The sequence below is a fragment of the Paramisgurnus dabryanus genome, chromosome 15, assembly GCF_030506205.2.
Source record: "Paramisgurnus dabryanus chromosome 15, PD_genome_1.1, whole genome shotgun sequence".
In the NCBI taxonomy this organism is placed as follows: Eukaryota; Metazoa; Chordata; class Actinopteri; order Cypriniformes; family Cobitidae; genus Paramisgurnus; species Paramisgurnus dabryanus.
In genome coordinates this window covers 32,492,883-32,519,083 of record NC_133351.1, presented here as the reverse complement: position 1 = coordinate 32,519,083, position 26,201 = coordinate 32,492,883, and the positions used below count along the sequence as shown (strand labels likewise).

Genomic DNA, 26,201 nt, shown 5'->3' with positions numbered 1-26,201 from the left:
AAAGAACCCATTATATTTGTGTACCTTGTTGTGTTGTGCGATGATGAAACTGTGTGTGTGGTTGTTGAACAGATATGGGTGAGCAGTCCCCATAATGCATCAGGATATTACACAGTTTACGGTGAAGAAGCTTTACATGCAGATCACTTCAGCACCAGACTGAGCTTCGGTGACACGCAGACGGTTTGGGCTCGAACAGGATATCTGGGCTTCTTACGTCGCACTGAACTCACCGATGCCTGTGGAGGTAAACATCACGCACGTCACACACCACTGTCCTGTCTCTGCAGAACAATTCAATTTGTGCATTTGTGATATTTACTCATATTGAATGATAAAGCAGTTCAGCTGACCTAAGTGCACTTTTCTAGAGCGTCACGATGCGCTGTATGTGATCGGATCTTTGGATGAGACTCTGGAGCTGAGAGGAATGAGATATCATCCCATCGACATTGAAACGTCTGTGATACGAGCACACAAGAGCATTGCAGAGTGGTGAGCAATAGAGTCACATCTTTCCTTTCCTTGATCTCTTCATAACCACCAAAGTGCTTTTAGTCGTCTTTATAGTCCACTTACATAAAAGATCCAATTTACTCACCCCATGTCATCCAAGATGTTGATGTCTTTCTTACATATTCAGTTCTGCTTGTAAGGGCTCTAAATGATCCCATCCGAGCCATAAGGGTTTTATCAAGCAAAACCATCGTCATTTTCTCAAAAAAATATGTACTTTTAAACCACAACATCATGCACATCACACGGCTTGTGCAAGATGCAAAGAACGTACATTTTGTGTTCACTGACAGACATTTTTGCATCGAAAGTGCTGTGAATTTTTTTTCATGCTACAATAATGAAATATCTCTCTCTCTGTCTCTCTCTCATGCCATCAGTGCTGTGTTTACATGGACCAATCTGTTGGTGGTAGTTGTGGAGCTTGAAGGATCAGAACAAGAAGCTCTGGATCTTGTTGCCCTTGTGACCAATGTGGTTTTAGAAGAGCACTACCTGATCGTAGGAGTTGTCGTGGTGGTCGATCCCGGAGTTATTCCCATCAACTCCCGAGGAGAGAAACAGCGCATGCACCTGCGGGATGGTTTCCTCGCCGATCAACTGGATCCTATATACGTGGCCTACAACATGTGAGATAAACCTGGAGCAGAGAGAAACCTGATGATGCACACTTGGAGAAGAAGAGACTTCCCTCTTCAGCTTCTCTTCCACAAACATTGATGGATTCCCTGATGGAGCTATGCAGTTTATTTTTTATATCAAACAGTCCAAATGCCTTGAGAGATGAAATGTTGAACTCCAGCGTGTCAGGGCAAAAGACTGCAAAGATGATTTCATGTCCTATCGTTTTGTGTCATGATTTAATTCAAGCACATGAATGTTTTCTCAGTCAGGCGGAGTCTGAGCTCCAGATTGCAGAGCGTTACTTTAAAACGAGTGCCATGTGAGAGTTTGTGATGCGTCTCCTTTCATTGCATTACTACGGCCCAGGCGTAGCTTTAAAAAAACAACAACAGATTTGTTTTGTTTGTGGTCACATTAACACACTTTGTGGTGAAGTGTGTCATTTCAGTGCCACTTTTAAGACAAAAAATAGAAATGCAAAAATAAAGACTTGAAATACTCCTTTTAACCACTTTTGGGTTCTGCAAACTAGTTGACCTAGTTTTCTGTAGTATTGGATTTGAATTTAACCTGGAATTTTTCTTCCTTTTACTAATATTGCTAACACTTCATCAGGACTGTATCTCCAACAAACATTTTGTGTTAAGAGAGTATTTTTGTTACGGTTGTTTTAGTCATATCAAGTGTTATTATTTTACAATAATAGTTCTGATTTTAAATTCTGATTGGAACAACTGAGTTCTGAACTGATGTCATTCAACTACAAACGATGCGTTAAGTTGCTACATTGTCTGGCAACCACAAAAAATCTATAATCAGCTGTTATCTTAACTTGGTTTATGTGCCGAGCCGCCCATCAGTGTAAAGACCCTCATCGGATATACTTCAGAGCAGTGGCAGCCGGTGACTTATTTTCCAAGGGACGCAAATTCAAAGTATGTGTTGCGAGTAGGGCTGGGTATCGATTCAGATGTTTCAGATCGATTCAATTTCGATTCACTAGCTATCAAATCAATTCTCCTTTTGATTCCGATTCTCGATTCGACAAAATTAATATATATTTAATACAAATACTATATTTATAAAAAAGAACAGTGAACATAAGTTTACAAGTGGGTAATTAATAAAAAGAAATTAAGAGCCACAAACCTGTATATTAAACTCTTTAATTTTAGGTACACTTGGGTACATTAAAACAGAACCCATCTCTAATTTTCAAATGTTTACAATTATGTTAAATACAATAAGATTTTGATGCAAGATGAATAATGTATGCTGAAAAAAGTCAGAACACTCGCATTCCTTGATCAAACAGGATCAGGTTTTTTTATAAAAAAAATTTATTCGTGGCCTTTGAGAATCAATTTTGAATCGACCACTTAAAAAAACGATTAATCGAAAAATCGATGAGTCATTTCAAAATATGTGCCTGCTGCACACGCGTTGAAAGGGTTTATAATAAAAGAGACGCTAGCTCTCATTCACATTCAAAATAATCGCAAGACACTCGCTTAACACTAAACTCTGATTAAACATACTGTAAGATTAAGCGAGCATCAGGCAAACGTGAGCGTCTCTTTTATCATAAACCCCTTTGAAGCCTTTGAAGCGTTTGAAGCATGCACATATTTTGACATTACGCATGATGCACATAGGTTCACCTGACGCACCACACACATAATGGGCTAAATACATGTTTTGTAACAGAAGTCAACCACCGCCACTGCTTCACAGTTTCCTGTAATCGCATCATCCGGATGACGGCCCTTAACATTGCGCTCAAGAAAACGTCTCGGTTACTATCGTAACCTCGGTTCCCTGAGAAACGGGAACGAGACATTGCGTCAGTAGCTGACGCTATGGGAGAGGTCCTCCTCTCTTCCGATTCTGAAGCTTTTTTATAGAACAACGCCAGTGTACTGGCTAATGCCTGTCATGACGACGTATAGAGGCGTGGCTTTCGCCGCTATATAACGACCGTCTCTAAGGCATATCGACAGATCATTTCGACTGAACAACAGAAGAGCTGATCTGAGCAGTGACACGGCAGCTTACGCAATGTCTCGTTCCCGTTTCTCAGGGCGAGGTTACGATAGTAACCGAGACGTTCCCTTTCGAGAACGGTCTCTCGACATTGCGTCAGTAGCTGACGCTATGGGAGACTGTATAGAACCGCGCCGTGAGAACAGCAAAGAGCAGCCCCAGTGGAGTTTACTCAAACCCATGCACCACAGCGCTTAGCAGTAGCACATAACACAGTCCTAGCCCAGTCGGCGTAAGCCCAGTCAGCGTGAAAAAGACTGGATGCCTCTAGGGACCCAATCAGAAACTCGCCCTGACCCAGGGCAGAGTACATACAGACACAGCCAGCATATAGATCTTATCGCTGCACTACCCAGGGCAGCAGATAAGCACAATGCAACAAAAGACCAAACGTTCAGGCTTAGCACAACGCAAGCTATAGCAAGCATACCTGCATTCGGCATCTGCTGGCGTAGCATAAGATGCACATCAGGATAGCTAGTGTGAAAGAAACGAAGATGAAGTGAATACAGCTCCATACCTCGACATCAGCAGTAACACAGTAGTACTGGCAACATGCGGTACACACTGTGAATACACATTAACCACGCGACTGCTGACACACACCACAACCTGAGACCGGAGGCGATGTGTCGCCCTCCCTCAGCACCCAATCAAGCAGCTGACTGCAAGATGGGGCGAGAGTAACTCACCGAGAGAGCTCGGAAAGCCCCAGCAAATGCATCCACATCCAAAGCAATATCCTCTATTTACAAAGAGTCTGCTCCAAACACTGCCGCTGTGGCACAAAGAGCTGCTCAGACTGCCGTGTCGGGGTCGAGCACTCAGATGAACATATAAAGCCTAGCCGGGCATAGCTCATTTAGAGCCATAATAGAAGGCAGATTTTAACCGGCTGCGCTCTAACAGCGCTGCGGTTGGATTGAGGCACCTAATCCCTAACTGGTAAACATAAGGGGAGCGAGGTGACCGCTTCACTCACTTAATTCTAATACCCGATGGTGCCCAGCCACTGCGTGCCCAGAGGCATTGTGCAAAACGCCACAGGAGCAGTGGCAAAACCCTCGAGGTAGATAGCCTGTATCGCGGCCAACTACCCGCTGTTGTAAAGGTAGAACACTCGACACGGAACACCGTACCGGGTCATATGCATTCACTTCACACCCTTATGTGTACAGCATAAGAGGGGTGCTGAGTAGAAAGGGCTCGCGACTCTCGTATGCGTCTCAAAGCACAACACGACCGAGTCTAAACCATCACATAACACCCCCACAAACAGAGTGTACAGCGTGCTGGAGTGCCCTTACAGAACCGCAGCTGATTCGGTCAGCTCGGGGACCTGAATAACTGATCCTCTCCCCAGTTCCGCGCTTACCGGCAGCAGAACCCAACTGGGGCACACAACTGCTGGCGCTTGGCCAAGCATAATGTGTTCCCTACGGGAGTGCAACTGGAAGAAGCACAAAGAGGTATTCTCTCCTTGTTGTGCACAGATCCAGTAAGCCCGAACCAAACTCAAATCAGCTTACACCCTCAGCCACATCCGTGCCGCATCTGTGGCGGGCGGGACATGAGATACCAAATGGGGAGCAGATAGGCGAGCGGCTCCCAACACCTGACCACTTAACAGTGTCAAAGGGGGGTCAGGGCAACATGAGGCATACTAGGGGCGTCCGCCGCCAGCACAATAGTGCCCCGGGTGGAACAGCTCAGAGCAAACACACAACTAGTGCGCGCTCCTGAGAGAGACGGGTTCGCATCGAGCCCGAGTCCGAACCACAACCAAGCACACAACATATAGCTGGCGTGCAGACTGTCCTCCTATGCCCACACACACAGAGAAAACCACTCAAGAAAAAGAGTGCTCCTGCAGCCGGTCGGCAATATCTAGGAGTATGAAGCACAGCTGCCCACTCTTAAATGAGAAAGCGCCGCAGCCAGTGAACATGTGCGTCCAAACAATACCATCATGAAGCACCACCATAAGTGCACTAAACCGTGCACTTAGGGCTTCGATCCCAACGGAACCATCGCCCTAGGCCGAGATAGTAGCAGCTATACAAGCCGCTCTAACCCACTCGTCAGGCACGTACTCCGATGCACAGTCACAATTGCTGGACCAGGTACCGGCGCACTGCACCGAAATTGTGACGTGACCACGCCAACTTGGGTGGTCTGACGTCAAATTAACACAGAATCCCGAAAAAAGTAAAAGGATTCAGCCAAACCCATACGGCTAGGAAAAAAGGGGGTAAACACTGCCGAATGATCGGAGTGTTGGGCCCCATAAGAACATGTCTAGCAATGGCTCGCCGCACGCATGCGGGTGCCCATTACATGCTGTCCGCTATATAAGAACCCACCGCTAAACACACGCATGTGGGGTGGGTCAGGGATGCTACGAACCCATGGCAGACTGAGCGAGGCATGTATGTGCCTGTAGCTACGGCTGAACCACAGAGGTTTATATGTCGGGCACGACCAGTCAAACCTGCCACCGCACACCACTTGGGAAGGCTGGATGCAGGATACAAACGTGGAAAGATTAGATTCCACGCATATAGGAACACTTAGCAACAGCTTGCCGCGCACACGCAGGGTGCCAGTTGCACACTGTGTTTGGGAAACTATGCTGCTGTGTAACGCAGGAGTGTGGGCAGAACGTCACCGTAGTGCAGGGACGTTATGAACTCCTGAACTGTACTGCACAGTGCGCAACGCGGACGTGCATGAACAATGTAGCGGAGCGATCCGCTATTGGGCACAGGATATGTGCTGTAGATACACAGAACTGTAGAAAGAGCCAGGGTCTGCAGCCGCTCGCTGTTGGACACAGCTGGATACAGAACTCAGCGGAAAGAGAGACATATTCTCATACACTGAAACACAAAGTAATGGCCAGTTACATACTGTGGAAAACCAAGTGGGTCTGCAGCAGCTCGGCGCTTGGACTGAGCTGTGCGCAAAACCCGAGCAGAAAGGAGTGACATCTCCTTATGCACTGAATACGTAGTAACGGCTCGCCGCGCGTGCGCCGGGTGCCAGTTACATACTGCGTGCTGTGAACTTGGATTACTTAACTGAAACGCACAGAGCGTAGCACCGCTGTGTATTAACAGAGAAGTGAGCGAACACTGTTGCGCACAGGCTTACGTGTATTGACACACATAGCCCGTGCATAAATGAGTGTAATCTTCTTATGCACTGAAACACATTTAAAGGGCTCGCCGCGCGTGCGCCGGGAGCCCGTTTCAAATTGTGTGCTGTGAACTTGAATTACTTAACTGAAATGCACAGAGCGTAGCACCGCTGTGTATTAACAGAGAAGTGAGCGAACACTGTTGCGCACAGGCTTACGTGTATTGACACACATAGCCCGTGCATAAATGAGTGTAATCTTCTTATGCACTGAAACACATTTAAAGGGCTCGCCGCGCGTGCGCCGGGAGCCCGTTTCAAATTGTGTGCTGTGAACTTGAATTACTTAACTGAAATGCACAGAGCGTAGCACCGCTGTGTATTAACAGAGAAGTGAGTGAACACTGTTGCGCACAGGCTTACGTGTATTGATATACAGAGCCCATGCATAAATGAGTGTAATCTCCTTTTGCACTGAAACACATATAAACGGCTCGCCGCGCATGCGCCGGGAGCCCGTTACATATTGTGTGCTGTGAACTAGCCGTGAGGAATGCAGGGCAGAACGTCACCGGCTGTACAGTGACGCTGTGAACTCCCAAATTGTACTGCACAGTGCACAACGTGGACGTGCATGACAAAGTAGCGGAGTAATCTTCCGTAGGGCGTATGCATACGTGTTTAGGTACACAGTGTAAAACCATAACCACAAATAATCATGGCTATGACACCATTGTTTCAAACACCCATGGGTAGTATAGTAATTATGGCTTGGTGATATTAATCAATACACCATAAGACCATGAATACACTTTACTACAATTTCATAGGGGTAGGGTCTGCAGCCGTACGCTGCTTGACGGGACAGACCCAGCACTCAGAAAAAGGAGAGACATCTCCTTTAACACAGAAACACTTGCAACAGTTGGCACGCGCACGCAGGGTGCCAGTTACGCATGTTTTTGCGGGGTGACCGCTGTATATCACAGGCGCGTGAGGTAAAATATCGCCGAATTACGGGGACATTGTGTACTTCACCTACTTCATGCATTCTGCACCGACGTGCAGTACATGGCAGCAACCCGCTGCTGCACAGCTGGGGCATAACGCTTTAAAAATATGCATCCGTATCAGCTCGTACTAACTAGACACAGAGCGAGGAGAGAGAATATCTCTCTCCTCGATGCAAGACTACATAACAGTTACCCCCTTCGTTATGTAGCCCGTGTGACGGGCATATTTGCGAGTAGGGTTTAATGTTATGTATTAAACATCGGAAAGGATCGCTACGCTGGGCGAGGGATCCCACTCGATATAATTTGCCTTTTTTCTCTCCGTAGCGCGTGTGTAACGGGCACAACGAGAGCGAGGCCGGGCGCTATGCGCTGTGTTTGTCCGCAGGGGGTTATAAATCGTATATATTATACATATTGGTTCCCCACGTTCACATAGTGAACTGAATAAATGCTGCTTGAATCTACGACGGTCCGCTGTGTTTCAGCGGCCATCAGACGCAACACATCAGAGCCCAACAGCCAACACGAATTCCCGTCGTCACCCGGAACAGCCAGGGGGACGCGAAGAATTCCAGAGCATTGCTGCATGAACCACACACGCTGAGGGCAATGTTCACTCTCTATTCACGCTGTTTCGTAGCTGATAGCCAAGTTGCAACCAGACCCCTCACCGTATTACGTCACGCTCGACGGCATACGTAGCCTGAGCGCGCGCAAGGAAAGCATGTGCTTCGCAAGGCAAACCGCTATAAACAGGCTCATTTTTGTCCGAAACCCGTGAGAATCGGCCAAAGTGCGCTTTATTGTACAAGCAAGACACCAAAAAATGATGCTTACTGTAGTAAATAACAGTGAATAGCAGCGCTTGTACAGGCAAAACGACTTGTGAAAGGGTTTTGCAATGTACAAGGGGGCGCGCGCGCCGTGCTCGTCCACGACCGGCCCCGCTGAAATGAGGTCTGTCATGTCCGAGCAGCGACCGTAGCGCGCAGGGAAGCGGCCAAAGCACGCTGTGTTAACATAATACCGAGAAACCCCGGGATTTAGTTTATTGTGAATGTATTGTGCACACTGTGGCATATTCCGCACTGCATATGTGGGGAAGGGATGCTTATGCACGTCGCCGCCCCGCTTCCATAGCCTCGGCTCGGGGGAAGCTTATAGGGCGGGGTGTCTCGCACTGCTCGGTCTGCCCTTCACTGTCTGCAGCTCGTGTGTGACGAGCACATTCAAGAGCGGACTGAGAGCTGTGTGCTGAGACGGGTCGTCGATGCACCAGAGGTTTGGGGGCACTTGGTGTTCTCTCCAGGTTGGCTGCGACCCACCAGCGGCACGCTGGCGGCGGTGGTCCGCGGCCGAGAACACAGTCACGTGCGAAAACCTCCGGCGATTCTCTTCGCTTACCTGTTTTCTCGAGGAGCGAAGCAATATTTCCGCGTAAATGTCAGCCGGAACGCGTATAAGGGACGCGCCTACGTCCGTTACGGGTGCGATATTCAACGGCGACGCTTCAGTATCACGAAGTGAAGAGAAATGATCTGTCGATATGCCTTAGAGACGGTCGTTATATAGCGGCGAAAGCCACGCCTCTATACGTCGTCATGACAGGCATTAGCCAGTACACTGGCGTTGTTCTATAAAAAAGCTTCAGAATCGGAAGAGAGGAGGACCTCTCCCATAGCGTCAGCTACTGACGCAATGTCGAGAGACCGTTCTCGAAAGGGAACCTCTTAAACTGTCAGAAACTAAACTTTTATTGCTGCCTTTTAGTAAAAGTTTAGATCTTAATATTGAATTGGGCTACAAGAACATTTTACTTTTTTTAATGACACACGACACCTTTAAAACTGTTTTAGATTTTTTTATAATTTTTTTTTTTTGAAGGCCATGAAAATGAGTGTTTTTTATAAAAGCAGTACTGGCCGTGTGTTGTAGTGGTTTTGTGTTTTAACATCAGACGTCTGTGGAGCATTTCTTGTGTGTGTTTCATTCTTTACTTCTAGACTGTGTAGGACAATAATCAGGGTAATGATGAAAAGTCTTATTCAGGTAACCAAGTTTCAATCTGAGTAATATTTACACTTCACTTCAGGATCAGATCTTATACTCCTGCTTCAGATGAATGTACTGTGTAAAGGGGACATTTTATTATTATTGACTAAAAAGTAATTTAATTTTTCCCCTTCATGAATAATTCAAGTTAAACGTTATTTCAGGATACACTTGTGCTGCATCTGAGGGCTTTCATCTTTTCTTTCAGTACTAACAGAGTATAATGTACATCAACACTCGCTTTAATATTGTGTTCATTAAATCAAAGACGGGCAACAAGCCTGCTGTAATTATGTACAGATTTTGTTTTGTAAGTTATTACTGAAACACAAGAAGGCTATGAATCACACTGCAACAACATGAGAAGAAAGCAGACATTGCTGAAAGTTTAATTTCTTGACTGAAGTGGAAGTGAATCGACATGAGTCAGGCGATTACATAATGTTTTATATTGCAGTAAAACCTGAGCTGTGGTTTTACTGCACAGATTGTAAAGCACATACAGTCTCTGTATCACACGATGATTGTGTGACTGTTTAATTTTTCTGTTATTTAGTGGATGTTTGGTTGACCCACACTTATGTTAATATTTCTTAATAAAAATGACACTTTTAACTGACTGACAAAGACATTTTATTCGTTATGCAATGCAATTATAGTTTACAAATGCGTATAAATGGTTTTTATTTATAATGCATACAGCATATAGACATGGAAACAGAATTATGCAATGATGACTAAAGAAATAGGTTGATTACAAATTTTTAAATAGCAATATGTTCCCTTAGACCTACTGTAGTGGTAATGTTTGAAACACCCAATGTCCCCCTCCACCCATCAAACCACCTGCATCTCTAATTCCCCACATTTCATTCAAATACATCATCAGCACTTTTTTCTTAGATTTTATTTGGCTATTTTTATTGGCCTATGTTACATCAGCTACTAATGTATTGGTCTATTTTGACCAAAAGCTTTGTTGCAATATCCAGTGCTGCTCTGGCATTGTTAATGTTAAACTGCCCGTTTGGAATGTCAGGAATCGTGTGATAATTTGGATATTGAGTTTTTTTGCCATCAACACCAAGGTTAACAAGTTGCCAGATAATGTTGGGTAAAGAACTGAGCTGTGAGCTGTAGTCAGACACCTGTTTAGCCAGACTTGTTATTGAACAGTTGTTGGGATGTTTACCGCTTCTTCTGTACATGGCTGCTATCAGGGCTTTTTCTACAGCCTGGTGCACCTTAAACAGACACCACTCGGTGCTCTCTCCTCCGGTGTCATTTTGAGCAGCTCGAAGGTCACATTGTGCCTGTTCATACCAGCGTTTGGCCTCCTGACGGTTTGGCCTGGGAGTTTCTCTGTGATGTGACCAGAAGTTATAATGGTGTCTAGAAAAGTTCTGATAGAACCTCTCACGTCCCCTCCGGTGGCTGTTTGCCTCACTGTTCCAGCGGTAAAAGCAATCATTCCAAAAGTCTGTCCCATTTGAGCTTGTGCCACGTGCACTTTTTCCTTGTTGTAGTTCTTCGATTCTGTTTTGCAGGTATTTAAAGGCTTCAGTGGCGAGATCTTCATTTCCTGGATTCTTGTCTGGGTGCCACTTGAGGTAAAGACGTTTAAGTGCTTTCTGCTTGTCCTCATTTGACATTTTCCAGATTTCGGTTAAACTTTGGTCAATTTCTCTTATGATCTCTTCAAATGTCTGTGGAAAGACTCTTTTCGGTGGAGGCGCGGACGTTGAAAGAGGTTGTATATCTGTGCAAGTTGGATGTGTTGGCCTAATATCCTTCATTTCCCTTTTAAACTGGTAAAGGTCAAGAGCACTCACTTCTATGAAGTCATCACTACCTACTTGGATTTTATATCTGACAGAATATGGTCTTGTCTCATCCAGTGAATCATCTAGTCTCTCTATAACAATGGCATAGAAATATTCTCCCAACCCGTCCTTACTGTAGCCAACGTATTCTCCGCTTTCAAAGTTGTTGAAGAAGTTCATGTCAAGGCTGTCGTGCCACTCTTCAGGTACATGACATCCAGGTTTTGGCAAGGCACTGTGGCCCTCTTCACTGTGGCTAATGTTATGAATGCCATATTTGGCCAAGGTTTCCTCAACCTGCTCCATGGCATCACACTGCAGAAGATATCCAAGGACTGGAAGTTTTAAGGTGGAGATACAGTTCTGCAGAAGAGCATTGATTTCTTTAGCAAGATACATGGTTACTTCATTTACTACTCTGTGGGTTGTGCCATCATTGTGTTTCAAGTAGAAATTACACCCATCATCCTGTTTTTGCACAGAAACGTCGGTTTCCGTCTTGCTGCCCTCCAGCGGCTCCAGGTTTAAGAGAAGCTGAGTTTGTAGAGTTGTGCAACAGAAAATCTGAATCTTGGCAAAGATCGTTTCGCACTTTTGAGCAGCTTCTGCCTGTGAAACCTCACCTCTGCTCTCTTCTCTGATAAGACAGACAAGTCCATGAAGGAACGCAGCAGAAGACAAGTGTTGTTTAAACCAGTCACCAAATTCACATCCCTCATAATTACAATACTGCACGGTCTCCCCAACCAGGTCTTCAGAAATGACATCAGAAAGGAATGTGGGACGAACCTGCTGGGGAATCAACTGCAACAACTCTTGATGTTTATAGTGATCAGTCCCAAGATGACAGTTTTGTAATTTTTCAAGCAATTTTAGCTTTTTTTCCAAAGGTCCCTCTAATCTGGACACTTGGTAGACTGTGTCATTGAAAAACAATGTGCTGGACTCATAGAGTTTTCCATCTGTTGATGGAAGATAAAGTGTCCCATTTATGTCAGAGGTTTGCTTTTGGTTCTCTTTTATCAGACACAGAAGCTGCTCTACGGTACGTTGGACTGTTTTTTGCTGATTTGCTTGAAGTTGCTCTTTGTCAGAACTATCTGAGTGGATTTCCTGAAGAACGGTGATGTACTGTTGGAGAGTCGGCCTCTCCTTTACACCAATCTTCTTGAAGAACTCTACAAATATCATATAATTTGGGTGAATGCTGTACAAATATGGTCTGAACTCAGAAGCATTATTTAACACAAGGGCTGTCTGACTGGCTTTCACAAGCATTGTCTTATTTTCCACCAGGACAATTGGGAGGTCTGAGAACAGAGAGGCATTGAAATCCACTGACTGCAGGTACGCGTAAGATTTGCTAAACACGTTCTCTCTTGTTTTCAGCAAACTGTCTGTTTGGCACTCAGACCTGCAGATATTTTTCAGATTATCTGAGATTTTCCCAGGAGGTGGAGTATCCAAGGCTCCAGCAGTCATCATTTTCTGTATAAATTGTGGAGAGCAGTGTTGTGAGGAAAGTATTGGCATAGATGTCCAGATGAGATATTGATGATTGCTGTCTTTCTCTATCAATGATCCACTGATTGCAACAACTTCTCTCTCTTGTGCAAAGGGCTTATGATAAGCACAAAGTGCTGGCTGGATTTTTACTGGGAAGATGAATTTGATGTTAGCAACTCTGTTCAATAAATTAGACTTTTTGTCATAACCTTTTGTCACCACAGCCTGAAACAACAGGGTTGATCTTTCCTGTAAAACATTAAGAGGAGTGTTGCCTTTAGTGTCTGATTCAATCTGTTTTGCAAACTGAATGATTTCATCATCTGAGACTTGATGCTTTAATCCAAGCTTCTTTACCAGACACCGTGCCTTTAAGGGATTATCTTTGAATACGTCCCAAAACTTTTTGGGCACAAATCTTTCTTCTGGAAGCATTTTCTTGTAAAGGCGGATTTCCTCATCATAGAAGTACGCAGCCAGCTGAAGACAGCCATGCATGTCCCGAATGAATCTGACCCCACTCAGTTCAGAGACAATCCTCTGGTCCACTGTTTGAAGTTCCACTAGCAGCCTTAGTAAATCAAGAAGTGTGGCTTCTTTCATCCTATGTACAGAAGGAAGAATAAACATAACACAGAACTTCAAGTCATCTAAAACCTGAATGCTTAGACGTTTTTCCAAATCTGAGTTCTCCCAGTTGTCTTTTAGGAAAATACTGTCACATCCATCTACAGCATACAAGTGTGGAAAGTTAGCGTGATGCTCAGACTTCAGAATGAAGGTTTTGTTTAAATCAATCCTCTCTCGTTTTCCAGATATCGTCTCAAACAGTGGCAAAGACTTGAGCATCCTCTCAAATTCACTTTTGTTTTTGAAATCTCCACGCTGTAAGAAGAGCTGAAGCTCTGCACATTCAGAATTAGACAGCAGCTTGAACTGTGATTGAGGTACATGATAAACCTGCTCCAAAACAGCAGCACTTTTTCCTGTATGCAGGAGCTCAGGATCCACGTGTTCCGTACGGAAGCTTCTAACGACACTAAAAAAGCTGCGGTCTAAGGTCATGAACCCAAGTTTAATGAGAATAGAAGCTATTTTCTCATCTGAGTTCAGAATCACTTTTGCTACATTTTTCATTGTTTGTAAAAACTGCATCTTATTTTGACTGGGGCAGATGACTGGTAAAATAGGGCTGTCGCTGAAGTGCCTTTTTATTTCACTGAAGACATTCTGCTTTTCATCTTGAGACCTTTTCCCCTGATCCTCAAAGAATTCCCATAAATATTTTAACCATGTGATTGTCTCTTTCCCTGCCTTGTACAGCTGACACTGTTTATCTGGTGATGATTCCCTGAGCAGATGAGCGAGTTCAACCTTCAAATAGTCTGCTGCCACTGCAATAGTTAAGTCTGTAATAAACTTTCCTTCTTGCAAACATCTAATGTGGTTTCCATGGACAGTAATGTCTGCAAACATTTCCTGATGTCTGTGGAAGAGTCCACTAAACCTTGTTATCATTTTGGGGGTTTTAGAGTTGAAGACTCTTAAGATCTGATCTTGCGTGAGGAGAAGAGGCAGCCCGTTGAGGTCAGGGACAGGTTTTTTCTCATCAGTTTTTGACAGGCAGAAGTTCAAAAGTTTGGAACATCTTTCTTTGCCTTTGATTAATGTCTGGTTAATGGGTAAAGGTAGAGCATTAGTTGTTTGTGTGGGATCATTTAGAGGTCTTTGTTTCATAAAGTTCATCACTGTTAAAGGATTGATTTCTGACACGTTCACATTAGCTGCTTTGAAAGTATTTTTTATTTCATGTATTTTCTCGGAGTGTGGTACCAGTTTCATTCCAATGTCATCTAAAATTTCAAAAATGTTTTCATGTTTTCTACTTGTAAAATATGGACAATCTGCTAAATCTGGTTTAGACACACTGCACCAGTCAACAGTGTATTTTGGTGACTGTGAGTAAACACTGTGTACCGGGGGTTTATTTGGAAGGTCATGTTGTCTGTGTACCGTGGGTATGATAAGAAGGTCATTTTGGCTGACTGATCTATAGACCTCAAGGATCATTTCATGCCAAGCTTTGTCTACTTCCTTTGAAATGCATGGAAAGTACTGAAGGCAGGAATACTCCAGCTGGTTCTTAAGGAATGGAAGAGCAGTAGGTGTATCTTTCTTCATGACTTTACAGAGATGTGACAGAAGTTCAGCATACAGTGGTGGGATGATGTTTACTTTTAATGACTGGTTCCACTTCATTTTCAGACTATCACCATCCTCCTTCCACAAGTCCCTTCTAGAAGAATCAACTTCAAAATTTGCATTCACATGGACAGGTAATCCTGATTTTACCGGTAAAGGCAAAGAGCAAAATGTCCTGCCAGTAAAACCGTGGGTCAATGTGCTGCCTAAACAAGCCGCCAGTGCTGCCCGAGGAACTTTTAAATGATTCTGCCCGTTGTTAATTTCCTGTTCCTGTTTTAAGGAGCCAAAGCACTCTGCAATGACCCAACTACTTTGTTTTTTTCCAAATGAGATTTGCAATCTGTAGATGGTTTTGCATGATTCTGCTCTCCCTGACACAATGTTTTTTTGAACATGGGTGTCAAAGTTTTCCTTGTCTACCATGCTTGTGTCTGTGAATTTCTTTTCAATAATAACAGAACACTTTGGTTCTTTTTCATCTTTACTGATCACAGAGAACTGTATTTTTGTGATGTGTTTCAGGAAGAGAATGAGTCCCTCAGGATCTTCAGTCAAGGCAGAGTAAATTTCCTCCATGTCGCAGTCTGTGACTACATGTCTAGATATTTCAGATTTTTCTGCCATTTCCTCACTTCTTAGAGGGAGCCTGAACATGGTTCCAGAATCGAGTGCAAACATTCCAGGAAGAAAGGTATCATAGACATCCTCAAAAGACTTCTTAAATTCTTTTCCCAGTGAAAACATGCGCCCTGGTGATTCTTTAGTTACATCTTCCATGTATTTCAGATTTGGATCAGAAATGCAGAGCCATTTGTCACCAGTCAAGATAGATGGACAATCTGTCAGATGATACACAGAATTGAACCCCAGTCCATATTTCCCAGTTCGCCCTAAAGTTCCATGTTTACCTCCTTCCCCCAGCTGCTGGATACCTCTGAGATCATCATCAGAAAATGTTTTGTTGTTGTAGACACAAAGTGCTGGGCCTTGAACCAGTTCCCATTCTTCCCCAAATATTTTTTCTGTGCTATGTTGTCTTTTGTCCCACACAAAGTGAATTTCTGTTGCCTCAGCATCATCAGCATTTTGAATGAGCTCTTTCAGAATGTCCTTTTTGGATGGATATGCATCAATGATATTTTTTATTCTGACAGTTAGCTTCTCAGTTTGTCCAAACTCAAAAGTGTGAAACCCATTGACCACACAATTCTTCAGTGTATGATGTCTTGTCGTTGTTACACCAAAACGACATGCAACATTGCGGGGTATCAGTTCATGTGAGAGCTGGACACCAGGTGAAACAGGCATCCATGGGCTGTCATTAAATCTGAGCTCTCTAGAAGAAGTCAAGACACCTCGCTTATCTGGTATGAGACAGTTTTCAAGCTTCACATCATGGATTTCATACAGTCCTTTCATGAGTATTGCAACACACTTGTGAAGGTCTTCCTTGGAGAGAGGTTTAGGTCCATAGGAAGATTTTAAGTTTTCAAGGGCAGCAATGTATTGCTCTTTTGTAAACTTTTTCGTAATGCCAACACAGTCCCAAAGCCTCTCATATTTGGAGAAGATGGCTGGAAGTACATAAAGATATGGCTTCTCCTCAAATTCTTCATTTCTGGCCACAAACCTCACATTTACAAAACGATCCTCAATAAAGATGAATGGAAATGATTGTGCATGGGCAATAATGGGATTGGGATCTTTCTGTTCCAACAAGTGAACATAGAGGTATTCATAACTCTTTTGAGCAATGCTATAAAGAAGAATCTTTTCAAATGCATTGGAATGTTGGTGTGCTTTTAACAGCTGCTGAAGCACCGTCTCAACTGGTGGATTGCCCCGAATTCGCAGTTTCTTGAGAACTGGATCATCACTGCATATTTGCAAGTTTGTATGATCCACTGTGAAATCTGTCATGCTAACTAAATCACGACAAATGTAACTGTAAACTTCTGAGGGTTTCTTCAGAATGGTGGTGTCCTTATTTTGCTGAAGAAGTAAAGGAGCTACAGCAGGAATGAATGATATTTGAGACAGCAAGTCCCATTGCAGAGAATTCACATTTTCTGAGGAGTCTTTCATTAACTCAATGAGACACTGTATTCGTTTGAAACATTTAAGTTTGTCCTGTTGCCAAGCACTGGGTATCTTCTCTGCTCTTTCTATGATGTCCTCTAAAGGCAGGCAGTCACATAGCATTCCCAGATATGATAGTCGTTGAATTCTTTTCAGGGAGAGAAAGTCATTTGCTGTCCCTTCCAGAAAACGTCCCTCCTCAAGCTCATACAAACACGCCACTTTACCAGAAGGATTCACAAGCTTCTTGATAAATTGAAGGTTCTTACATCTTTGTGTTGGAAAACATGGGGACCTTCTTAGTAAGTCATCAACGGCTGTATCATTCAAGTCAATGGCATTTAGCACAAGAATATTTCTGCTGTGTGTGTCCATGGTGGTCAAGTTCTTGAAAACGACATCATAGAACTCTGGCCAGTGGATGGTTTTCTCTTTAATCATGTCTTTGAAATCACATTGACTGAAACTGTCTTTTACCCATGATGGGAGAGAAACAACACAAGAATATGATTCTCCCATATTCAAGAACACTTTCTTGGCAATGTCTCCAACAATTGTGGTTTTCTCAATTTTTGGACTCAGAAATTTCACCCTGTCTATAGAACCCCAGTTATGTCCATTGCTGAAAAGCTCCAGAGGTTTACAGTTTTGTGCTATTGCTGAGTAGAAAGAGTGAACCATGGGTAAAAATTCTCTGCTTACTTTCTCTGTGTTAGGCCAGAATGTGTAGAAGGAATAGCTCTTGAGATTTCCATTTTGGGCCATTTTCTTCAACTCAAGCAGTGTAGTGATGTAAGCGGAGGTTACGGCATCTTTGAGTAAGGCTTTGTTCCATTCAGATTTTACTCCTCTTTCCCACAGGGCTTTCCTGCTTGATGTGACTGCAAAAGTGCCATTGACGTGGACTGGAAGACCTGTCGTAATTGGAAGAGGAAGAAAACAAAAAGCCTGGCCACATAGATCTTCAACAGGGGACCATGCTTCAGTCTGTCCGTCTCTATGTAAAGGTACAGCAATACCTCCAATTGGCAAAGAAAACACGTGTTCATTTTCATTTCTTCTCTGAAACATTCGCATAGAATCCTGTGACCCAAAACAAGAGTACAAAAGCCAATACTGGGTGAGTGGCTTCATTGGGTGGTCTTGAACTATTTTAACAATCTGTGCTCTGTTGTAGTCAATAATGTTGCGGCACGTGATATTACCCTTCTTCAATGTGACACTGATCTCTTCGAGAAGCGTGTCATTCGAGACAGCAGTTGAAATCACGACCTCTCTGGTCATTTTGAGAGGAGTGTGAATCTGATCATCTTGTGGAGGAGTAAATGCATTTTCAGGCACAATTTGAAGTGACAAAGATTTAATGCTCTTCAGGAATAGTAGGTGGGTTTGTGAATTTTCAGTCAAATGATGTTTAAAACTGTTAATGTGCTCTTCATCCAATACCTTTGAACTGATCTCTGACTTCTTTGCCTCTTCTTCAGTGCGAAATGGTAATTTAATCAGAGTGCCATTGTAAGCTTTGTCGATGTTTTGCGCTGACAGATCACAATCAAAAATGCCCTCATACGATCTGAACTGCCCAGGAAACCTTTTGTATAGTCGTTCCTGGAATAGGTCAAGTTTAATTCCAGGGTTGCCTTTGCTGAGTATGTGCTTCTCCAAATGAGTGACATTTGGATCAAGTATGAGAAGACTTTTTCCACTCAAAATAGAGGGAATATCACTCACATGGTAAACAGCATTAAATCCCAATCCAAACTTTCCAATTTTCTCAACTTTGTTTTCTTTTGATGCTGATCCCACTTTGACAATGTTTTTCCAGTCTTCTTCTGAAAACAGTTCATCGTTGAAAATCCAAAGGCAAGGTCCATTGCAGAGGGCCATACCATCATCAATGAGAGTCTCTGGAGGGTCTCTGTGTTTTCTGAGATCAAGGAGGAATTTACAAGTGCTTGCTCCAGCATCCTCAGCGTTTTGTATGAGTTCTTTAAAAATGTCACTTTCCTCATCATACTCCTTAAGAATGTTCTTGATTCTTTGCGTAATCGGTTCTGACTGCCCACACTGTTCTATGCCAAAACCCTCTTGCTCTGCTTTTATGAACTGTGGTTTTAATATGCGGGTGCTTAGGAATGGAACTTTCAACCACCTTGCAGTGAGTGTCAGTACCTCTTCATGAATGACATAAAATTCCTCATTGTCTTGTTTCAAGTCATCCAATCCTTCAGCACTGATGTCACAGAAGACGGTTTTGCACAAAGGCTGAAGAGTAAAATTTTGGTTTGGTGTCGTGACAGGCACAGGTGTGCTGTCCTTTAAAAACTTCTCATTTTTTCGCATCCAGTCAAGAATGCCAATTGACACTTTGAGTTCTGCTGAATCTCCGTAAGGTGGATCTCTATCATCAATTCTTTGTTTTATGTCATGGAGAACTTCTTCAATCTCCTCATCTGACAATGTCTCCTTTACATCAAATTCTTTCAGAAGATTTTCATATTGCAAAAACTCTTCAGGCACGTTCTTGATGTAGGGGCTTAGATCCAGTTCAGGTGGATAGGCTAAAACCGTGTCTCTGGGAGAGACAAACTCACTCTGATTCCAAAGCCAAGGGATGCATTTCGTGTTTATTGCCTCTTTAAAATTGCCTATGTTGTCCTGCATGAATTTGTAAATATTGTGTAGTTTTGTTTTAAACTGAATGTCTGAATCTGGCTTGTCCATGTCAGCTGCTATCGATCCCAGTACTGAGAGGTTCTCCAAGACTTTTTCAGCTGGAGGTGGATCATAAAGACAGAGATCTTTGCAAACATCCACTGTTAACTCAGAAGTAAGTGGCATTACATATCCAACAAGTGAAAAATACTTTGAATCTCTTACTTCAACCGGCTTATATAGACCTCTCTTTTGATTTTTACAAATGCTTCCATTCAGGCACTTTGGATTTTCACAGGGCACCCATTGAATTTGCCTCAACTCTGATTTCTGTGTCTGTGTGAGTTTTGAGAGTAATGCATTCCTATTTAGTACTTTAAGAAGAGTATCTGCCTTTTTGAACGCCTTATTTGGAGAGTGAATACGAAGCTTTTCAATTTGCTTCACGACCTGGAGTATGTTTTCAGGGGATATATCTTTTTCTTCTGTTTTTAGGCCAAGCCATTGCAAGGTCTGTAGCATTTCTTGGGTCTTTGCATAAATCGGTGGAGGAAAGAAATCCACCTCAAAAAGGTCCAGGAATGTTTTGATTCTGGGATCGTATGTGTTCGAGGCTTGCTTGCGAACTCCTGGAGAGGTCTCAATAAAATTGAGATCCTTGGTTTTTGCTAGCAGCAGCTCACTTTGTGAGAGAAGAATATTACCATGACTCAGTATCCAGCTCATAATTGATTGTTCTTCATCTTTGTTGAAAGAAGCCATCTTAATGCCATCAACTAAAAGAATAGCCACCTTAGCTGCATCCAAGAGATCGATTTTGAGAAGAGTCAAAAGTCTGCGGTCAGCTTCATTTGCACACTGTACAATGGTCTCTGGCATTGGCAGACTGTTTGGAATAGCTGGACTGGTGCTTAAAACAACTGCCTGCTTTGACTTCACTGAGACATATTTCCCAGACATGAGCCTGAAGATGGGTAAGACAGACAAGAAGTTCTGTTCAGCATTTGACAGAGAATCCACAGAGGAAAGATAGACTTTAACCTCTTCTTTCTCATGTAGTGAAGCAGAGGCAAAGTCTTTGATGAGTTGATCTCTGTTTGAATTCAAGAATACCTGCAGAACATTTTTTGGTGAAGCTGGAAGAACATAACTCTCAATGTCATGATGTTTCAGACAATCATCTCTTTTTATGACCGTACACCCCACCTTTTTGATCACATTCTGAACATGATCTGACAAGCTGGAGCCCCTGCTATTCTGGAAGATCAAAGTTGTGTTCCTCTGTAGCCTTGCTAACATCATAGAATTGCCTGAATTTTGAAGAGGCTCCAATGGTATTAGAGGCACACCAATGAAGTCACTTAAATCATCACATTCAGTACTAAGAAATTTCCAGAATTCAACCAGCCAGCTTTTTGGTGGATGATGATCTGTTGTTGGTTTCCATGGCACATGACCCTGGGTCTCCTGCCAGTCCATGGGTAAGTGGTTCTTGGTGAGTGCAACAATGTGTTTTGCATCCAAATTGATTATGTTACATGTGTCTGAAAAAATTAACAAAATTAGTGAGATTTGCTCCATTTATTAAATATAAATTATCCAAAGGTACAGATTCCGATTTCCACTATCATATCTGCAATTCATGATAAAATATATAAAACATTTCTTACTTCTTGCTGCAAGTTTCCTTAGATGCATAGTGGATGAATGATTCAGATCGTTGGGTAAAAAGCGTTCTTTACAAAATGGCAGCAGTGTTCTAGACAAAAACAAACAGAATATTACTACTTTGACAAAACAATATAAACACAGTTAAACAATGGAGTTATATATTAAAGCTTACCTTGGGAACTTCTCACTGTCAATCAGAACAGTGTTCTGCTTTGTATTGTTAAATGATGTGAAGGTTCCATTACTAAGAGGGAGAAGTTTAAGACCTTGTAGCTCTGTGTACTTCTCATCACTGAGAACAAACTCAAGAAGACAATATTTGTCATCTTTACTGAGACTTTCAACATTATTTCTTTGAAGGACTTCTCTAACCAAAGATGGAGTCACTTTTCTCAAGGTATCCCTTTTGGGGAATGTCTCTTGAACATCTTCCAAAACATGTTTCGAGGCAGATACAAGCTTTTCTCCCTGTGCTATCAACAATCTCGACACTGCAGACATTGTGTCACTACATATATTGTTGACTGGAAAAACTGCACGTGAGGCAGACACCCAGATGGTCTCATCTTCAGCAAGATGAAAAATCTCATATTCACACAGTTGTTTCAGAGAGTCTATTGCAACCTTGTGCCATCTCTCGTATTGCACAGTCTTGGTCAGGTCAGGCCAAAGATTGTAGACAGAGGCGGCAGGCAGTGCTGAGTTTTTGGATAACTGAATAGCATCCAGTATCATCATTAGATAGACAAGAGGAAGAACATTTTTTATGAGTAGCTCATTCCACACAGCAGCCTCATCGTTCTTCTGATCCTCGTCTTGCCACTTAATGTACCTCCGATTGTCTGTCAGGCCGAAACAAGCATTTATGTGCACAGGAAGCCCAGTTCGGTTTGATTCATTACTTGGTAGGGGAAGAAAGCAACTTAGTCGTCCGTTGCAAAATGATCTGCCTTTATCCAACTGAAACGCTACATCAACTTGTGGGTAGAAGCTTAGCTTGCTGGCTAGAGAGTCAATCTCTGGTCTATACCCTTCTTTCAGAAGACAATGTGTCACAAGCCACTGAGACTTTGTTTCCTCCTTTTGTCGGGACATGCTTGATATGGTTTTAAAACAGGTTTCTCTGTCCAGGGATTCCTGCTTGATATCCCACAGCTGAGGTGAAACTGGGTTCTTTGACACTGAAACTTTGAGCTTATTGTTGCAAACGCCATTGATGTCAATATGCAGCAAAGCAATGGATGACACACTTCTAAGAAAAAGAAGACTGATGTCTGCATCTGCAATAAAACTGTCAAAAAGCTGTGTAACTTTTTTGGAGTCATACAAGTTATCTGAGATTTCAGAAGCTTCATTACGCAGTGGGAATCGGAACAGCGTTCCTTTGAAGTACTGCTCCTCGCTGATGACTTTCTCCCAGGAACAATTGTTGACTTGACTGACAATGGTCTGAAAGGGCTGAAACTGATCTGTAAGGCTCCGGAGGCTTTGTCTGTCTTCGTCATCATGTATGGACCATCGATAGCCTTCCTGATCATCTCCAAACATCATCTTTTGTGGGTCAAAAATAGCCAGGTGTTTGGAACTGAGCACACATGGCAAATCTGTAAATAAAAAAAGAATAAAAAAATTTCACCACATTGATTTACTTTAATGTTGTTGTGTTGTGCAAGTCAAACGCTTGAAAACACGAGGTGGACAGCACTATCTTTGATTGACTTCAGACAGAGCACCTGTCAGTCAAGGATTCAATGTGAGCGCTCTTAAACTGTGGTTTGCCGGTAACTGTCATATAAGCAGAAACTTTAAAAAGGGGACGCTTGCTCTGACCTTGATCAGGCAGGAGGTTTACACATGGTATTAAGATGCGTTTTGGTCAAACCCATCAAAGTGGACGAGAAAGACACATTCATGTTTACACCTGGTATTTTAATCAGTCTTTTTTGTCCACTTTGACCCCTTCTATCCTAATTTACTGAGGGGGTGGTCTATGGGCAAGTCCATCTGCTTTCATTTAAAGGCGAGTGGGAGAAATTACAGTTTTAAATTGATGCAAACTAATATTAGACCAGAGTCTGCTTCTCAGTGGCGGACACGGAGGGTGCCAAACCAAAAACACACATTTTTAAATATTAATTCAGAAGTTTGCATTAACATTGCATTAATCACAAGGGAATAAGATAATGCATATTTGGCGTGCTGTCCAAAGATTTTTAGCCGGAACCCAGAGTACTCCCCCTCTTGAACAGGGATAGATGAAACTAGCTGAGAGTGAGGTGATGGGTTGGAGGAGGGATGGTGCAAAAACGGTCAAGGGAGAGAGGTGAGGGACGGCTATTTATAGGCACCTCTGTGTGCTGATTAGTTGGATTACATGACCATTCTACACCCGAACTTAGTTAAAGCTATGGTCTACAATTTCAAAGATTGGTTATTATTAATAACCTTGTTTAGATGCTGATTATGGTTCTACAGTTAAATCCTAACAATAAGAAGAGAAAAAAGAATGAAAAAAATCTATTCACTCTATTGGGTGTACAGCGGCAGAGAAGTTGACCAATGTCAACGGCCGGACAGCTTACATTGGTCCACTGCTCTCATCCAATCCCAGCTCCACTTAAAACTCCACCTTGCGCTCGCGTCTCCACCCCATCGCACCCCACCCCGCCCGCGACATGAAATTTCTGACAGTGTATGGTAGCTAGCAAAGTAGCAACAGCTCACAAATGGAGAAAAAACAAACCTACAGCAGCAAGCTGCCTCTGCTTGTCCATACAGTCAAGGTAGGAAGAAAGAGAAAGTCTAGAAGAAAGAGCAGAGATAAAAACGGAGACTCAAACGCCGGACTCAAAGTCAAATTAATATAGGGTCCGCCATTGTCCGTTGGAAGAAGCTTCAGGGAGATATTAGACTGAAAACCGACGCTGACACGGCTAACTTTTTGTTGAGCAGATACGCATCTATTTATACTTTTATGGTGTGAGGTGTTACGTAAATATCTTTATATCAGTCTGACAACATGCTCATGCTGCCGGTCGGCATTGGAATGTTAGCCGTTTAGCATCGCGTATCACGGGTCAAAGTAATTATATTTATTAAAGTGATTGAATTTCAATAGGCCTAGCGGGTTTCTGTTTGAGCCGATCGGAATTTGAACAAGATGCGCTGTGTGCTGCTACTGTATAACAATTACTCAAAACCTTAGCAATACTAACTAATAATTATTGTTCAATTAATGTGCGCTAGGTAGCACTTTTGACCAGGGGAAACGAGGTTCAGGAGGGGAAACGTATGCCAAACGTTGTTGTGAAAGTAAGTAACGTCAATCAGTCATAATTGTAAGTGTTCATTCCTTCAAGGCTTTATGTGTTTACTGCTCTGTAAATCTCTGTTCCGATGTTTACTACCGGTGATCACAGCTTGACTGAGTGACGTTGTTCAGGTCGTTTCCCGGTGGGAGGGATCAGGTAGCACAGAGGGGCGGGATGAGTTTTTTAAAACTTACTAACCGTCTCAGGCTTTCTCGACCGATTTTCAACATCGTAGACTACAGCTTTAAATGAACTTCATAGTGTAGAAGATTAATACTGAGTCTCTTGGACATAAATTAGAACAGTTTACGGGACTTTAGAAGCCGTGAAGCTGAGATCAGCTGGCAGAAGAGCTGCTTCACCTGTAGCCTGGTAAGCAGATTTTAAAAAAAAGTGCTATTGCATTTATTTAGAAAAAATTTTTTAATGCTCACTCATGGAATCATTTTTTTTGATGACTTTGTAACTGTGCGTATGATGAGATGGGAACCATTTTTAAGTAATAGTCTATTTTTATAAAAGCACTACCAGCGTTCTCCCTACACTGAGTATAACCATATTTTTTAGTAGGGGTGTCACGATTCTCCAAATCCTCGATTCGATTACATTTTCGATTCTAAGGTCGCGATTCGATTCTCTGTTTTTAAATTATAATCTTTTTGAAAGACAAAAAAATATATGCCATTATTATTATTATAGTTTCACATTAACATGCACATTGCATGCTTTTCCTTGTGTGGGGGTTTGTGAGCTTCACTTTACGCAAGATAGCTTGTAGAGAGAGGATTCCTTCTTGCACGCACATGGACTTAATGCGCACGTCTTGGACTCCTAGCATCTAAAAATAAATCCAGCGTGTCATAAGCAGCTGCGCTTCTCTCTGTCTCACGTGCACGCTCTCGCATCTGTCCAAAGTCTAAACATAAACAAAAGTAGTAATCCTTACGTATTTGTTCAGTTTTATGCATTTCATGCGAGCTGAGGCAAACTATCCCTTTTGTATAAAATATAACCCGCTGCATCTTGGCGCCTCTCTCACTCTCACGCACGTGCAGAGAGCTGCGCTCTGTCCAAAGCCAGATCACTAGGTAGTAATCCTGTTTATGATATGCATTACAAGGAGTTGTAGCAATACATCCCTCGTGTTTAAAATATAAATTGCGTTCCGCTGGACCAATGTTTTTAAAGGCAGTTTATAAAACGGGCAGTTCTGGTTCTTCATTCTGATTGGTTGAAACGCGTTCTAAGCCGTGATAAAATACACCGGTAACCTCACGGTTCAGACCACATTACATAAGTATCACTGCGCCACTGTTACTGCGTATTGATTTATGAAAATAAACACCACAGTCTTAAATCATATTTTTAATTTGTCTACAATTGCACAATTAATGGCGATATCCAGATGAATGTCAATAAATATTGTTGAGTCATCTCGTCGATAAAGAGAAAACGTTGTCTGAGGATTTTATAACTCAAGTTCATACGTCCGCTATTATCCACTGGGTGGCGATCTTACCCAACTTAAACACTGACGCATTCACTGAAAACACTGTGTAGTA

The 26,201-nt window shown here is 42.8% G+C and overlaps 2 protein-coding genes across 7 annotated transcripts in view; one reads left to right on the top strand and one right to left on the bottom strand.

The window, feature by feature from the left end:
* dip2a (disco-interacting protein 2 homolog A) overlaps nucleotides 1–2,744 on the top strand; it is a 122,289-nt gene extending 119,545 nt beyond the window's left edge. For all 5 annotated transcript variants that reach the window (XM_065293139.2, XM_065293140.2, XM_065293141.2 and 2 more), the window contains 3 exons: nucleotides 73–247; nucleotides 372–495; nucleotides 897–2,744. In XM_065293139.2, the coding sequence (XP_065149211.1) occupies nucleotides 73–247; nucleotides 372–495; nucleotides 897–1,149 (552 nt within the window). In that variant the 3' untranslated portion in view covers nucleotides 1,150–2,744. The remainder of the gene's footprint in view (nucleotides 1–72; nucleotides 248–371; nucleotides 496–896) is intronic.
* Nucleotides 2,745–9,998: 7,254 nt separating this feature from the next.
* The window catches only part of sacs2 (sacsin molecular chaperone 2), a 33,162-nt gene continuing 16,959 nt past the window's right edge, over nucleotides 9,999–26,201 (bottom strand). For both annotated transcript variants that reach the window (XM_065293136.1, XM_065293137.2), the window contains exons 6-8: nucleotides 21,501–22,932; nucleotides 21,328–21,416; nucleotides 9,999–21,201 (exon numbers count right to left, since the gene is read on the bottom strand). In XM_065293136.1, coding sequence (XP_065149208.1) covers nucleotides 10,328–21,201; nucleotides 21,328–21,416; nucleotides 21,501–22,932 — 12,395 coding nt within the window. In that variant the 3' untranslated portion in view covers nucleotides 9,999–10,327. The remainder of the gene's footprint in view (nucleotides 21,202–21,327; nucleotides 21,417–21,500; nucleotides 22,933–26,201) is intronic.